Raw genomic sequence first — 15,580 nt, 5'->3', positions numbered from 1 at the left:
GTTCTTCAGGTACATGTGGAAGCTTGCCCATCGGAAGAGATAGGTGATTGATTGTGCTACATAAGCCTGGGAGTTGGTTTCCTCGCATTGTGTGTTTAAGTCTATGTGTTAGGAACAAAGAAGTGGTTTGTTTTTTTTTTTAAGCTAAAGTCTGGGCTGCTCAGGAAGTGGTCAGAATTAGGAGTGGGCCTTTGAGTGCAAGATGGGCACTATAAGCCAAGGGGTGAACACCTGTCTGTCAAAAGAGACACAGGCTGCTGAGGAAGCAGCTGGTAAGCTGGAGGACAGGAAGGACTGGGAAGTTCTGAGTGGAAGGGAAAGCACCACCACGAGGCCAAAACCTCAGGAGCTTCGTGACCCTTACGGGTTCTGGCTGAGCAAACTCTTGAGTAAAGAACAAGTGACTTTGAACCACTGATCACTGATACTGGTGATAAAACAGTTAAGTGTTAGGGTAGGAGACCCAGGGCAGGGTGAGGACTAAGGGGTGGGTAGACTGCCCCTGAACCCTAAAATTAAAAAAAATGTAGGCGTGCTCACGCATGTGTGTCTGTGTCAGTTTTCCTCTTTCAGCCTAACAGTTTGAGAAGGCAGTGTAACACTACTGTGTAGACTCTCTTGCCCTCCTGTGCTTGAGACTCTGCTGTTGATTGCTACCTGATGACCTTGTGTGGTATTTAACTCTTTAGTCCTGGCTTGCAGAATGCAGTCATAGAGCTGTACATCATAGGGTGACTTTGGGGACTAACAATGCTTGATCCTGGATGCAAGCCAGCATTGGTGTGCCCCATTCCCAACAAAGAAGAAACAGATGTTGGCCTTTAAAAGGTGGGCAGGTAAAGAGGGAGGAGCACTTTGCTTTTTTTCCCCCAGATCACCATTGTGAAAAGGGTGTGTTTTAATGGGGGAACAGCGAGGGAGCCTGTTGTGCGGCTGCTGAAAAGAGCAGGAAGTTGCTGCGCATGGACATTGTTGTCCCCAGGAAGTGTTTGTACAGTAAGAACAGCTTTGGGATTTAGTAGATTTAATTTGGTAGGTGCAGAGTTTTTCCCCTTTCTACTTAATATTCAAGCCATTTTCTTTTTTTCTTTTTTTTTTTTTTTCGGAGCTGGGGACTGAACCCAGGGCCTTGGGCCTGCTAGGCAAGCGCTCTACCACTGAGCTAAATCCCCAACCCCTCAAGCCATTTTCTTAGAGTTCAAAATGAAAAGGAGTTTTTGGCACTTCCAGATCAAACTGAAGTTTGTTTTAAAGGATCAGGTGGAATTCTTACTCTTGGAATTATCAATGCTATTAAGTCACTCTCTCTAGTCAGGCAATGGCAAAAATCTGGGTCAGGGAGAAATTCATGAGGTGGCAAATGACACTGACCTAGGATTTAACTTTAATGTTACAGTTCTTGTGCCCTGACTAGGCACATGCCTTCCACAGACTTAGCCTGAATATTCAGGGTAGATTGCAGCATTCCCTAACTGCTACCATTCTAAGCAGTGAGGGTTCAGCAGTCAGTGCTGGGATACATCCTGCATTTAAGAGCAGACCACGAAACAGGGTTCTTTACCTACCCCTTCCTCTCTTTGAAGAACTGGAAATGGTATTGCATGGGCTCTTGTGCTAGCTATCTTAAGCTATCTTAAGGGCGTCTGCCAAATACACCCCAGACCCCAGATGGTGATAGAGCCCCTGTTTGTCCAGGCACACCCACCAGTGGTTTCATATAATTTTTCAGTGATTTTTTTTTTCAGGCTTAATAATGGAGTGCTTGGGGTGATAACACTATGCAGTCACCTTATATCTTATTTGTCAGACATAGAAATGCTTTTTTGCTTTCCCTGCATTATCACACATAGGCACATATCAGAGAGATTGTAAGAATGGTGACATTGGATCAAACAAAATGCTCTGCTTTAAACAAGGACCTCCTGTCCTGGTCTGTAAATTGTATATAGCACTTGCCTAATGGAAAGATGGGAGACTATTTTGGTGTTCCTGGTACAGTACTTGGTACATTTAACTTCTATAATCACTGGTTGCCATTTTTATGTATAATGGTTTTATTGCCAAAAAAGTGTAGGTCAAAACTATATGGTTGGTCTTTAAAGAAGAAATGTTAACTCACTGCTGACCCTTACAAAGAAAACCGGCAGGCACCCTTGTGCACTGTGGCACCATGGAAAGTAGAGTGGGCTGCTTTCGAAAGGGTCAAATAATCGAGCAATTCTAAAACCTGTTTTCTTCTTCCTAGGTCTTAGTGGTGCAATGGCTAGTATAAGCGTGCGTTCGAGTACCCCAGGCTCTCCTACACATGTAAGCAGTGGACCGAATGCTAGTCGAAGGAGAAATGGACTCCATGATGTCGATTTGAACACTTTCATAACAGAAGAAATGGCACTCCACTTGGACAATGGTGGAACTAGAAAGCGTACCTCAGCCCAGTGTGGCGATGTCATTACAGACTCACCAACCCATAAACGCAACAGAATGCTCTAAACTGCAGACACTTTCACACCCACCATGCTGCTTGAAAGCCACTCGATCCTCAACATATACTATTACTGCAAAGGAAACATGAGGCCATCTTCCCTTGTTCACTGTTTAAGAAAAGTGAATTCTCTAGTGGTTGCCATAAAAGGAAGTTCTAGGTATTTACAGTAGATGCCTCCTGTAACTATGGCTTTCTCAAACTATAATCCTAGCAGAGGACATGAAATATTGTAGTCATTAGCAAGATCATCATAGGCAAACATATATCCGTTCCAAGGCGAAAAGTGACCTTAACTGTATTTATTCTCAAAGGGAAAGGAAATATCAGATGTTTATTTGGTTATAGAATGCTTTCTTATTTTTATTTTTTGGTCCATTTCCTGCTGTGTTGAGTATTTTTACTTAAACAGTATTGCCAGGTTCCTACAATTGTCTAAAACCTTGATCTGGCTTGCAAGCCAGGTCTGCAGGCTTCCATTTTTGCAGCCACACTGAACCCACACACCTGGTTTCCATAGTGATAGCGTGCAATTTCTGATTATCAGATTATGCCCAGTTTTCAGTTTTCAATCAGTTGTAACTGGTGACTGTGAGATGTAAAGAGGTGCTATGGTGGTCATGCAGACAGTACACAATACTGAGTCAGTACACAGGACTCTTATGGAATCACTCTGTGTGGTAGTGCTCTGAAAATAGCAATAGTAAACTGTCCCCACAATACCCCTGTAGGCTTCAACTCAGTTTTAAGACAAGTACTACTTCCTATGCCGGGTACTTTACTTATGGTTAAACACAGACTGCATTCAAAGTGACCTGGAAAACAGGTCATGATCTTTGAGAGTGGGCTTCCTTTTTGGTTTGGTAGTAGTGAGAGGAAATGGACGGTGGGAGTAGATATTTATTCTTTAGGTTTTTTTTTTTTTTTAAGCATTTTTATGGATGCCCTACTGTGTGTAGTTGTCATAGTAGGTGGAAGATGATAAATGTTTTATCTGCTACTAATGTGAAAGTAACTTAAATAGCAAAACCCAACTTTTCCTGTCCCTCCATTTCTCTCAGAAATGCAGTTTGGAATTTCATTCTGGAAAAGATGAGATCGCATGGAGGTTCTCTAGATGTTAGGTAGACCCAAGTAAAAGCTCTTAGAGTCTTCTTTGGGTAAATTTAAGACCTCTTGTAGCTACAAACATTTTAGAGCATGTTTCATCTGCATTTTTACTACCTTGAACTGAATGGTAGTCTTTTTTAGAAGACTGATGTCAGCCTGCCAGGTACTGTAATTCATCCTATCCTATTATATTATATATCAAGTAGGACAGTGAAAATGTTTCCTTGCAAACTTGTAGTCCAGTTTCAGTTTCTTCTATTTTTATCCTTAGTAACCATTGCAAATCAGTGTAAGGGTTTTTCTGGTAATTACAGCACTTTGTTAAAAGTTTGCAATTTTGTCAGCCATTAATAATAACCTTTCTGTGAAGAAACCTTACTAAGTTAACCATTACTGACTGAGTGGGATGTGAATGGAATGTTAGAAATGTTGTGTGAATTGAAGTTCTGTACTCATAGATATAGCCCTTATTTAAAACAGTGAACTCCGTGTTCAGACTAGGAAGGAAAGTAAGGTATTTCTCAGTTTTTGCAAAAGTGGAGCTTTGTTTTATTTGAAAAGCAGGAAGAATTATAGCAATCTGTCATTTTACCTTAAATGGACGACCCTGTGCATCACAAGGACTTCCAGGCTTCCCTTAGGATACACCAAGACATGGAGTTCAATTTTGCTTTTCTGTGGTTGTGAATATAAATTCTGGAATTGGGTTTGACGGTGTGATTGCTCTGACAAGAAGCCAGAACTCCCATTCCTGAGGGACTTGAGACCGAGGAACATGCTTCATCTCCCTTCCTGCCTTGTTCTGTTTCCTCTGTCCAAGTTGAATAATGATATTCTTGGTTGTTTGGTTTAAGTTGGTGCTCTGAAGCTGAATCTCAGTGCCCTTTACTCTCAGTTGTCAAATTTTGATAAAACGTGCCATTTTCTTTGGTAAGAGAAAGCAGGTCTAATGTCTGCCAGAACACAATTTATATGCCGAATTATTGGCTCCATTAAACTTTTTAAAAACTTTAGCATTGGTTACTTTTTTCCATTGCATTCAACATGTAGTGTCCTTCTCAACTCTGTCCCTTTCCTCTCTGGCCAGAATAGAGTAACTGAGACCCATCAGTACAAAGTGAGGTGTTCTCTAATCTTAGCATGAGTTGGTCTGCTCTAGTTCAGAATCTTTTGGAAGTTTTCATTAGTTACGATGCAGAACATCAAAGACCCCACATACTAGTGTAGTATTAGACACTGACTTTTTTGTTTTTGTTTTTGTTTTTTGTTTTTTTTTTCTTTTCTTTTTTTTGGACAAGTCTTTTTGTGTAGCTCATGCTGACTTACAACATTTGATCCTCCTGTTTCAGTTGCCTGAGTGCTACGGTTTACTGGCATGGTGCTTGCTTGGCCTTTTCAGCCAATCAGGAACAGAACGGGCTACTCTTGAAGCTAAGCACTTGAGCATGGGGAACAGAGTCTGATTCTTAACACAGTTCATTAGTCTTGTCATTAACTGACAGGAGTAGGCCAGGCCAAGTTCTCCACTGCAGTGTCCTGAATGTAGCTGAGAGGCTCAAGAACTTTATTACAATGCTCAATATCTTAGACAGCAAAATTAGAATATCCTCACTGTAGTTTACCTCATCGAAGTAATGGCATACACTTAAACCATAACCCAAATAAATCATCGAGAATATCAAAAAGACAACAGGGGCCTGTCTGTAGTTTGTTTTGGTCATCATGTCCCAGTAATTTTGATGTAGTCACATACAGTTTAGGGAGAAGGGATGGGCTAAAAGTGACCAAAGGGATAAGGTATCAAGGTTTTGAAACACCCTCTAGTTGGAGATTTGCACAGCCTGGTTAGTGTTAGGAAAGTGCTCTAAGTTCTGAGTATGAATACTGTCCACATAGAGGTATTTATTAGTGATATATTTGTGTTAGACAGGGTCTCATGTAGCCCAGGCTGGCCTCAAACTCACCTTGTAGCTGGGGATGACCTCGAAGTCTGATCTTGTGGACCTCATCTCTTGAGTTCTGGGGTAACAGGGCTGTGCCACTGTGATGGACACTATTTGGATTAGTAGGGTTTGGGAACCTTCAGAATTGATGCTGCTTGGAATCCTGTTTAAAATTAAATGTTCGCCTGCTTAGGTAAAGGAGACCTTGTCGCACTTGCAGTGCTTGTGACCTCTCTTACTGTTCTGAAAGCTGTTAAAACCTGTGGTTTAGGGGCTTTACCTGGAACAGGGAGCTTCTGTGCAGAGTAGTGAGGTGTGTGTATGAAACTCTCGTGGGAACATGATTTGAGAAGGGAGTAAGTTTGAGGCTGTCCTGCTGTGTGGCAGGTGTGCGTGCTAGAACAAGGGCAGGGCTGTACAGTCTGATGGGATGGATCTGCCTGCTCGTGTGGAATTGGGAGGCAGCAGCTTGTGCTAAGTGGTGGTTGAGGCTCCAGCACAGTGGTGTAGTTTGTGGATGCTCTTCTGGTTTCCGGTAGCTTGCTTCTGTTGTTTGAGTATTTTTTATGCAGGTCCCAACTTTTCATAGTACAGTAGCAACTATTCTGGCTTAACCTTTATAAGAATTTTCTACACATGAAATTAACCATTCAGGCAAGGAACAGGCTCACATCAGCACTGGGGAGACTGAGGCAGGAGGAGGAGGATCACCATGAATTTGAAGCCAACCTAGTTGATGGTAGAGAGTTTCAGTCTGGCCTCAGTTACAAAGTGAGTTCATAAAGCAACCACAGAAAGAGACCTCCAGACTATGCACCCCACTGCAGGTCCATCCTTGCATTGAGGCCACCTGTCTGTTGCCCCGTATCTCAGCCAGCGTCATGGACGCGGACTTGATTGCAGCACACCTTGAGTCTGACCCTCCTGTGAAAGAAGCTGACTTATGGCATGATTTGTGGGTTCCATGCCTGGCTGGCTTCTAGCTTTTTACCTTTTCTGGCCCAGTTTCATCATCTCTGAATGGTTAAAAAAAAAAAATAAATGTGAGTTTCTCGAGTTCCTTAAAAGTTGGAAACATTTATGTTCATGTTTATCCTCCCATTTGCTGAGAATTCTGGAATGGGGTTGACTGATAGCTTCTATATTTTTCAGTGTGTTATATTGATTGCAGTGGGCCATTGAAAAATAAATTTTTTTGTGAGGAAAATTTAAATTCCAGGCAGCCTTTTGAGTTGTCCCTTTCTTCACCCTCTCCCGAGTTAAAATGATAAACAATTTTCTATATATTTGTAAATGTTTTTAATTTTGGAACAGTCTTGCATTATAAGCTGGTCTTGAACCCTAAGTGATGCTCATGCCTCAGCCTGCTGAGCGATGGTGTTACAGGTTGGAGGGAGCATTCCTAGCTTATTCATGAGCCATTTCTGTGTGTAGCCATTGAAACAGTCCCATTGGCTTATTGTTGATTTCATCTTGTCCCAGGGGCAGCTGGAATGGGGAGGAGGCCAGCAGCACATAGGGTGCTGTGTGTTGTGGATGCTGGATGTTGTAGGATGCAGTGTGTTGGTCTTCAGAGCACGGACTTGCCCATGTGTTGAGTATTTTCAGTGCTGGATGCCATTATAGGAAGGTGTCAAGGGTGAGCCTGTGCAGGCTGCTCACTTTAATACTCATCCTCAGGTGGAAGGACCTGTCTATCCGAGTTGTAGGGGACTTCTGAGTGCTGTCTGCCCCAAACTGTGGGGCATGTGGGCAGGTAGCTGCTGTTGTGGAACTCCTGTGCTCCAGGTGAGGTGGCCATGGGAAGTCCTGTTCTTATATTGTCTGCTGCTGCTTGGGAGAGTTCCGGCATAGGTATCAAGGCACTCTGGACTCTGCAGGCCTAGAGTGGTGGTTTGCACCTTGCCACAGGAAGGTCTTAAAGGTATGAGGCTGTCTCAGCTCCTGGGGACCTAGTAGCTTCTGTATTGACTTGCGTACTTAGATCGCACATATCCCTAAATACACCCAGGATTGGGCCGTTGTAGTTAGCGTTGAGGAAATTAGACCATTGCTCTCTGTTCTTGGTGTGCATGTGCCAGGGCTGAAATCCTGTGGAGAGGGGGATCCTTTTTCAAAGTCCTGGATTGTAGAGGTGGATGGATTGATTGCTCTTCACTGTGAGGGGCCTCAGGACGTGGATTTCAAGGTGCAGCAATATTGTGTAACTGCAAGTGTTTTAAGGTTGCATAGAACTGTGGGTTGCAGAGTACTTTAAGTCTTGCCTCTTGCACATCGTGGTTTTTCATTCACATTGTGGACCAATGGTCTCCAGTATAAAGACAGTCAAGAATACAAACACGTGTTCATAGAGTCTGCTGATGAACCTCACACTCAGCATTCACCCTTTTGGATGATGGATTCTCTAGTTTCTTGGGTACCATGCTGTTTGATGCCATAGCAACATCACCCTAGTTGTGAGAACCTGGGCCCTGCACTAGTGACACCAGGCTGGGTATGGATGTTTCCTAGATGAGAAATTTGGATTGAAATGTGGTTTTAAAAAGCTAGGCAGTGGTGGCGCACGCCTTGATACCAGCACTCAGGAGGCAAAACCAGGTAGATCTCTGAGTTTGAGGCTGGCCTGGTCTACAGAGCTAGTTTTAGGACAGCCAGGGCTACACAGAGAAACCCTGTCTTCAAACAAAGCCCACAGTTTTCACAATCTGTTTTTCTTTTTCTTGGGTCTTTAGATTGCTAAGAACTACAGAACAAGTGTGGTTAGAAGCATGGATTGGGGTTGGTGGGTGTGGATGAAAATCCTGTTTTGCTCTAGCTACCTACCCTGCAGCCCTTCCTGGACCCTGTTACATGGTGAAGATGTCTGTACACACTTGGACACCATCTGATGTGGGAATCCTTGTCTCAGTTTCCCTGGGCTCTGGGGGCTCTCCTGTACTCTCTTCAGTTTCCAACCTCCAACTCTAAAACCCTCTTCTCTCCAGTGGCATGGTTTCAGCTTTGTGTATTATTAGAACCGGCCTTTCTCGAGCTGTAACCTGGAAAAACCAGACCCTGTTTCCTAAAGATACTGAAAGCCTCAGTAAGGGGAGCACCACCACTCAGGAGCTGCTGGTATTTCTGCAGAAGGAATGTTGCGTTGGCCCCTTGCCTGGTTGGTTGTGTAGGTGACCATAAATTGGCACTAGGCTCCTCAGGCCCTGGGCTTTAAGGAAGCCATTGTGACCATTGCATTCCTCTGGGGCAGGCTTAATCACTGGGCTGGGCAGGAGGAAGTTGGCACTGACAGTGTCAGAGGCTGTGGTGAGTTGAGACTCAACTGATGTGACCTGGCAGTGCTGTGTCACCTCGTGGCTTAAAACGAATTCCTGGACTCACTGCCTGTGATTGCATCTAGAGACCAAAGGTTTGGGGCAGAACAGGATCTCTCTCCCTGATCCCCCAACTGAAGCCTCAGAATTGGCTGCCCTGGGCCTAGGTCTCTGCTGACCATCCTGCCTCTGGAGCCCTTCCTTCAGGCTGCTCTGCCCTCACCACAGGCAAGCAGCAGGTTCCTCCAGAGTGACAGTGGAATTTTCCTGGCAGGCAGAGACTTGGGAAGGAGAGTTAGACCCAGGGACCCTGGGGCAGGGGCTCCTTGTGTGCACAGCCAGGGGCTCTCGTGGGTGCTCTGTCTACTGAGCATTTCCCCCTGGTAAGGTGAACTAAATAAAAGGAAGTTCTGAGTCCTGTCATTTGTCTTCATGTTTTTTAAATGACACTACTTGGGTGCAGGTGAGTTCCGGCCTGCAGTTCATCTAGGGCAGGTATTCCTGGAGCTACAGCAGCTATGAGGGAAACTGCACTATAGCCAAGCCTGACGGACGCAGCAGAGAAGACTTGGTTCTGAAGTGTGCCAGCCACTGCATTAAACTCAGCAGGCGTCCTGGGACACAAGCAGTTACTGCTCATCTTCCCTGAATCCTGTTAGGGGCTGGATGCTCCACCCTTAAACCACTCACAAACACCTGCCCTTGCAAACCAGTACCACGCCAGGTTTTCCCTTACCCGCTGTGTCTAAAGCCCTCCTATGTAATCTTTTTAAGCCTTTTCCTTGAAGCTTCCACCTTGTATTGGGTTTCTAGCACCTTTGGAATGCCAGGGAAACTAATGTCTCTGGGTACTTAATGAACATGCTTGCACAAGGTACTGAGGGGATCAGTATCTGGAAGGAGAGGCTCCTTAACGAAGATGCAGATTATTTCTAGCACGCCAAACCCAGCTGGCACTTCAGAGGCATGGAAGAAACGGCTGGAGTTCTCACTGAGCTAATGGCGATGTCTTTCTGAGCCACTGGAACCTTCCCTTACCCCAGTTACATGTTCTAGTGCGAAGTTCTAATTCCTGACTTTTGCAATTTTCTTAGTGATTTACTGTTTTAATATGTCTGCATAAACCTGGTTGGCTTTGTCTCCTGTCGTAAATACCTTCTTATATTACTGATGAGAACTATGAGGCATTGAAGGGTTACGGGAATGGCTGAATCATCAGAACCAGAGTATCTAATTTCTGTGTTGTTGAGAAAGCACTTGTAGAGTTCCTGTTTAGCTTATGTTTGGGTTCAAATCAAGGAAATACTGGGGTGTGTGGGGTGCATCAGTGCCTTACCTGTAAGTGCCCAGGGCCAGAGCGCAAATATTTACATAACTCTGGAAAGCTTGGGTGTGGCGCACCTGGATGATTCCAAGGCCTTCCGAAGCTACGATCATCCAGGGAGGCCTGCGGATACTGGACTGTTTCTTATCTTGGAGCCAGGCCTCCACAAAAGCTCAATTTGCAATAGGGGCCATCCAAGGTCGGCCTGAGTCCCTCTACAGCCAGGAACCCTACATTCTTCTAAGGTGACTCACTTCCTGTTTGGGTGGAAGCTTGTGGAGACAAAACAGCGCTGAGCTGCTTCCAGGGAAACAGGAGGGCCCCTCCCCCCAGGGCCTTAAAGCAATAGGCCCTCCAGACATGCTGTCTCAGAGCTAATAAAGTCTGGAGCGAGGCATGATTTGAATCCAATGAAAATGCTGCCTTAACCCAGGGTCCAGGTACCAAGACCTAGTTCTCTGAACTACACTGTTTCCAACTTCCAAGCACCCAAGGGACTCTCCAGGATCATCAGTAGAAGGATCAGCACTGGTTTCACCCTGGCCTTCCTTGCATTGTCTCAAACTGGGTCACAGCACTCTGACCCGATGGAAGCCTACATCGTCTTAAAGTTTAGAGTACTGAGCCAAGGGGGTGGGTATGTGAGGTGTGAGAAGGTAAGTGGTGCAAATAGGTGACTCCTTGAGAGTAGTAGGTTTCACAGTGGGCACCTTTTTAAGGACAGTCAGGTAAATCTTGTTTGGAGACAAGATTGGGGAAAACTGGATTTGCCCTGTACCTACCTCTGCGATTTGACCAGGCTAAAGCACACCCACATGCATGTGTACACACACACTGCGTTTTGAGACTCCTACACTGTGGTCAGGCTGGCCTGAGACTACCGGTTTGTGCCTCCATTCCATGCTCATGTGTTCAGAGCACCTTGACCGCACAAAACCCACTGGGAGGTTTGGATTTGGGGCCATTTTGGCTTGGGAAACCTGAAGAGGGTTGGTGCTGGCACCTCCAGGAAGCTGCTAGGTTTTTAACCTCCTCCCCTTCTTCCTTCCTGTCCTGGATTTGAGCTGGTGGTTCACTCAGGTTCCAGTGTGCTATTATGTCAGGTTCAGGTCCTCCTTCAGTCCTCTAGCTTCTCATTCATTTCCCGATGAGGGAGGTGGTGGTGCCCTTGGGCCATTCTCCAGGACTCTATCCAAAGTCCCTCCAAAGGGTCCAGCTGTGGTTACAAACCTGTTAACCACTGGCCAGAAACAACTCATGGTCACAAGCAAAGCACGCACCAACTTTTCTGCATTCTGGAAGGTGGGGCTGAAACAAACAGGAAGCAGGCCAGTCCTCAGGAACGGCTGTCAGCAGCCCTGGGGTACAGGGGGTCCCAGTTATCACATCATCCTAATAAACGTTACCGAACCCTCCTGGGTGCTTTGAACACACGTGCTATCTGGTAACCTTGGAGGCAAGAATGTGCACTTAGCTCACAGAGGGTGAGTGACTCGCTTCACCATGGTCTTCCTCAAACTTGAACCCTTTCTGTGCTTCTTCCGAGCTTGAGATCCTATGGGAGAGTAATCAGAGTTATTTGATAGCCTTGATACTGTGTGTCGTGCACTCTTAAGTGAATGCTCAAAGCAGATGCTGAGAGTTGACTTTCTGGATTAAGCTTGGTGTGTGCCCATATGTGTGTATTCCCTACATCAGCTATGATGTAGAGATAGGGACATGGCTTAGTGGGTAAGCTTTTGCTAGGCAGATGAGAACCTGACCTCCCATACTCCATGGACAAGTGTATACGCTTCTGTCATCCTTGTGTTACCACAGGGAAAAGGGAGGTGTCTTAGTCACCATTCTTTTGCTGTGAGGAGACACCACGACCAAGGAGACAAACCAAAGCTTTTAATTGGGGACATTGTTAGCCCATGACCATGGCAGGAAGTATGGTAGCAGGCAGGCATGGGGATGAGAGCTAACATCCCAATCTGCTGGCAGACAGGCAGAGGGAAAGGAAGGGATGGAGAGAGGGAGGGAGAAGTGGGAAGGGTGAAGAGAGAGAGACATAGATACACTCTGGGCCTGTTAGGAGCTGTATATGTACTTTTGAAACCTTAAAGCCACCCCTCAGTGACACACTTCCTCCAACAAGGCCATATTTTATAAACCTTCCAAAACAGTTCCACTAACTGGGGACCAAACACTCAAACTTATGTACCTATGGGAGCTGTTGTAGTTTGAAAACAATTGGGCTCCATAAGCCCACTGGGAGTGGCATTCTTAGGAAGTGTGGCCTTGTGGGAGTGGGTGTGGCTTTGTTGGAGGAAACAGTGTTTGTGTCACTGTGAGGGTGGGCTTTTAGGTCTCATGCTCAATCTATGCCCGGTGTGGCACATAGCTTCCTCTGCAGTCTGGGGATCAAGATGTGTAGAACTCTAGGCTTTTCCAGCAGCATGTCATCTGTCTATGCTGCCGTGCTTCCTGTCATGTTGATAATGGACTAAACCTCTGAACTGTAAGTCAGTCTTTTCAGTGCAATAAAACCCAAACTGAGACAGCCATTCTCATTCAATCCACTATAGGAGGAATACTGTGTAGGCACAAATTTTTTGCAACCTACTTTTAGTAAGGGTTCCAACTCTCCTCTAGCCCACCACCCAGCAGAGGCAGTGGAAGAGGAAGGTTATTAGGATATGGGGGAGTGGACCTGTTCAGCCATAGTTCTTTGGGGGCGAGCTCAGTCTTTGGCAGCAGTTCAGTCCTGTAGCAAACACCAAATACAGTCCAGCAGCTGCAGACCAGTCCTCTCTTCAGCCAAACACCAGGCATGAACCTGCAGCTGTAGTTCAATCCTGAAGAAGCCACCATGCTCGCCAAACATCCTGAAGTGAGGTAACAGAAGCGGCAAGCTACCCCAGGAGCCTCATGAGCAGTTCTTGGACAAGTTTCTCTCAATGGCTGCATTACTACAAGTTAATCTCAACAACACCATGTAAGGCGGGCCAGCGCATGCGTATCATTAGCGTAGAATAGCGAGACTGAGCAAACCAAGGGGAAGCCATGCTCATCCATCACTGCTGTGGGGTCACATTTATACTCTCTCATCACAGGTCCTTCCACGTGTCTGCTGTACCCAAACTTCCTTTCCCTGTGTCTGTCTCAGGACATGCTTTAGCAAGACATCCTTTCACCCGTGTGCCCCAGCAAAACAACATTTGACATAAGTAACTTTCCAAAGAAACCAGAAGTTTCCGTGTCAATACTGAGAGTCCCTGGAAGCTTGGGGTAGTCTGGATGTATGCAACAGAAAAAAAAAAAAAAAAGCCCCTATTTCAAACAAGTTAAAAGGTGAGGGCTGACATCAAAGCTGCTCTCGGACCCTCCACCCCCAACTCATGAATGGGTTCATTCATACACATAAAGATAAAAACTTCTCACGTAGAATATTAGACAACATTATGTAGATCAGAGGTATGAAACGTGTGACTCAATACCGAGATTCAGTCTCTGGAGATAAACTGCAGGACTTGAGTCCTGGTTCCGGCATTTAATGAGTTGTGTGACTTTGAACAAACCTAGCTATCTTCCTGCCTCAGCTGCCTTGTCTGTAGGATGTAATTATGGTTTCTATTTTGAGTTATATTTAGGCTTACATGAATTTAACGACTTCACGGCTCATAATAGTACGCACGGGGCTGGGGATGTCTCTCAGTTGGTAGCATAGAACCTGCCACAGTGTCAAATACGCGTAATCCCCGTCTAGGAAGTAGAGGATTTCAGGGTCGGTGTCTGCATCCGTGAACTCGAGGCCAGTGGACTCCATGAGGCCTTGTCGAAAATAAAATGACAATGATAAAAATGTGTATTGTTGTCTTATGTGTGTAAGTGTGCTTATGTCTGGGTACCATGTGTGTGCCTGGCGCTTGGAGAGGAGAGGAAGGGGCATCCTATCGCCTGGAACTGGAGTTACAGACAGTTGTGAGCTGCCATGTGGGTGCTGGGAACCGAACTTGGATCTCTGAAAGAGCATCAGTCTTGCTGAGCCGTTTCTCCAGCCTCAGTATGTACGTATTTACAAACACAGGAAATAGTATTTTTTTTTTAAAAGATTTATTTATTATGTACACTGTAGCTGTCTTCAGACACACCAGAAGAGGGCATCGGATCTCATTGCAGATGATTCTGAGTCACCATGTGGCTGCTCAGGACCTCTGGAAGAGCAGTCAGTGTTCTTAACCAGTGAGCCATCTCTCCAGCCCAATATTTTCCTAAAACATGGTATGAATGTAAAGTTTTGTTCATAATATGAGCTCAGGGGAATGGAGTTGTGACAAGGGCCAGTTTTGGTCTAGTGAACAAACCATGTGCCTCAGAACCCATGTGAAAAGCGCACTCTCTGCCCGTGTGCGCACACACATGTACACACAATGAAAGAATGAGAAATCTACTGACCTGGTCCACAGACACCGGTTCTTGTCCATCAGTGAAATAGGAATGCCGCACAGTGAAAGCCAGGGTGCGAATGGGCTTTAGAACTAGAAATACGGGGCTGGGGATTATAGCTCAGTGGTAGAGCGCTTACCTAGGAAGCACAAGGCCCTGGGTTCGGTCCCCAGCTCCGAAAAAAAAAAAAAAAAAAAGAACCAAAAGAAAGAACTAGAAATACAAACTTCTGTTTCCGCTTTGTCTTGTTGGTAACTAGAAATTGAAGAGCAGAGCCCTCGGAAAGTACAGGCGGGAAGGTTGCTGTGATTTGACGCCAGACAAGCTTCCCTACCTTGTGAGACTGTTTTCAGTCAGCCATCCAACAAGAGATGACTGGTGGTATGAATGAGTTCATGCCAGCATGGGGGAGGTTCTTACTTCCCTAGTGATATCCTGTCAACAAACCCAAGGAAAACAAGTGGACCTAGCCTTTGATCCCGTCATCTAATTTCTGCCCCTACATTCCAGAGAAACCGTGGCAGAAGCTGGTTCTTCTGCATTGGTATCAGGTGAGTATCACTTGGGATAGGGATGGAAAGAGCACAAACGCTTTCAACAAAAGGCTAATTAAACCAGTTCGTTTATGCTATGGAAAAAACCACCGGGAGTTGGAGAGATGGCTCAGTGGCTAAGAGCTCTGGCTGCTCTTCCAGAGGTCCTGAGTTCAATCCCCAGCAACCACATGGTGACTCGAAAGCATCTGTAATGGGATCTGATGCCCTCTACTGGTGTGTCTGAAGTCAGCGACAGCGTATGCATATACATTAAATAAGTAAATAAACCTTAAAAAAGAAAATCCCATGAGGAGTGGAAGTGTTCAAAGCAGGGTAAAAACAATGCAGGCTTTCTGCAGGGCTGTGACAATGAGCAGGGTTTCAATAAATGCCCCATAGTTATTGAGATTTCAAACCCTCTTCCTTCCTCTCTTCGTGGGGCT

The 15,580-nt window shown here is 45.4% G+C and overlaps 1 protein-coding gene across 2 annotated transcripts in view; it reads left to right on the top strand.

Annotated features, from left to right (window-relative positions):
* The window catches only part of Hapstr1 (HUWE1 associated protein modifying stress responses), a 28,942-nt gene extending 23,671 nt beyond the window's left edge, over positions 1 to 5,271 (top strand). The window contains exon 5 of one of the 2 annotated variants that reach the window (NM_001106972.1): positions 2,246 to 5,271. In NM_001106972.1, the coding sequence (NP_001100442.1) occupies positions 2,246 to 2,490 (245 nt within the window). In that variant the 3' untranslated portion in view covers positions 2,491 to 5,271. The remainder of the gene's footprint in view (positions 1 to 2,245) is intronic. The other variant, XM_006245754.5, reaches the window with a different exon arrangement.
* Positions 5,272 to 15,580: the final 10,309 nt, after the last annotated feature.

The sequence above is a fragment of the Rattus norvegicus genome, chromosome 10, assembly GCF_036323735.1.
Source record: "Rattus norvegicus strain BN/NHsdMcwi chromosome 10, GRCr8, whole genome shotgun sequence".
In the NCBI taxonomy this organism is placed as follows: Eukaryota; Metazoa; Chordata; class Mammalia; order Rodentia; family Muridae; genus Rattus; species Rattus norvegicus.
This window is presented reverse-complemented; position numbering and strand designations above follow the sequence as displayed.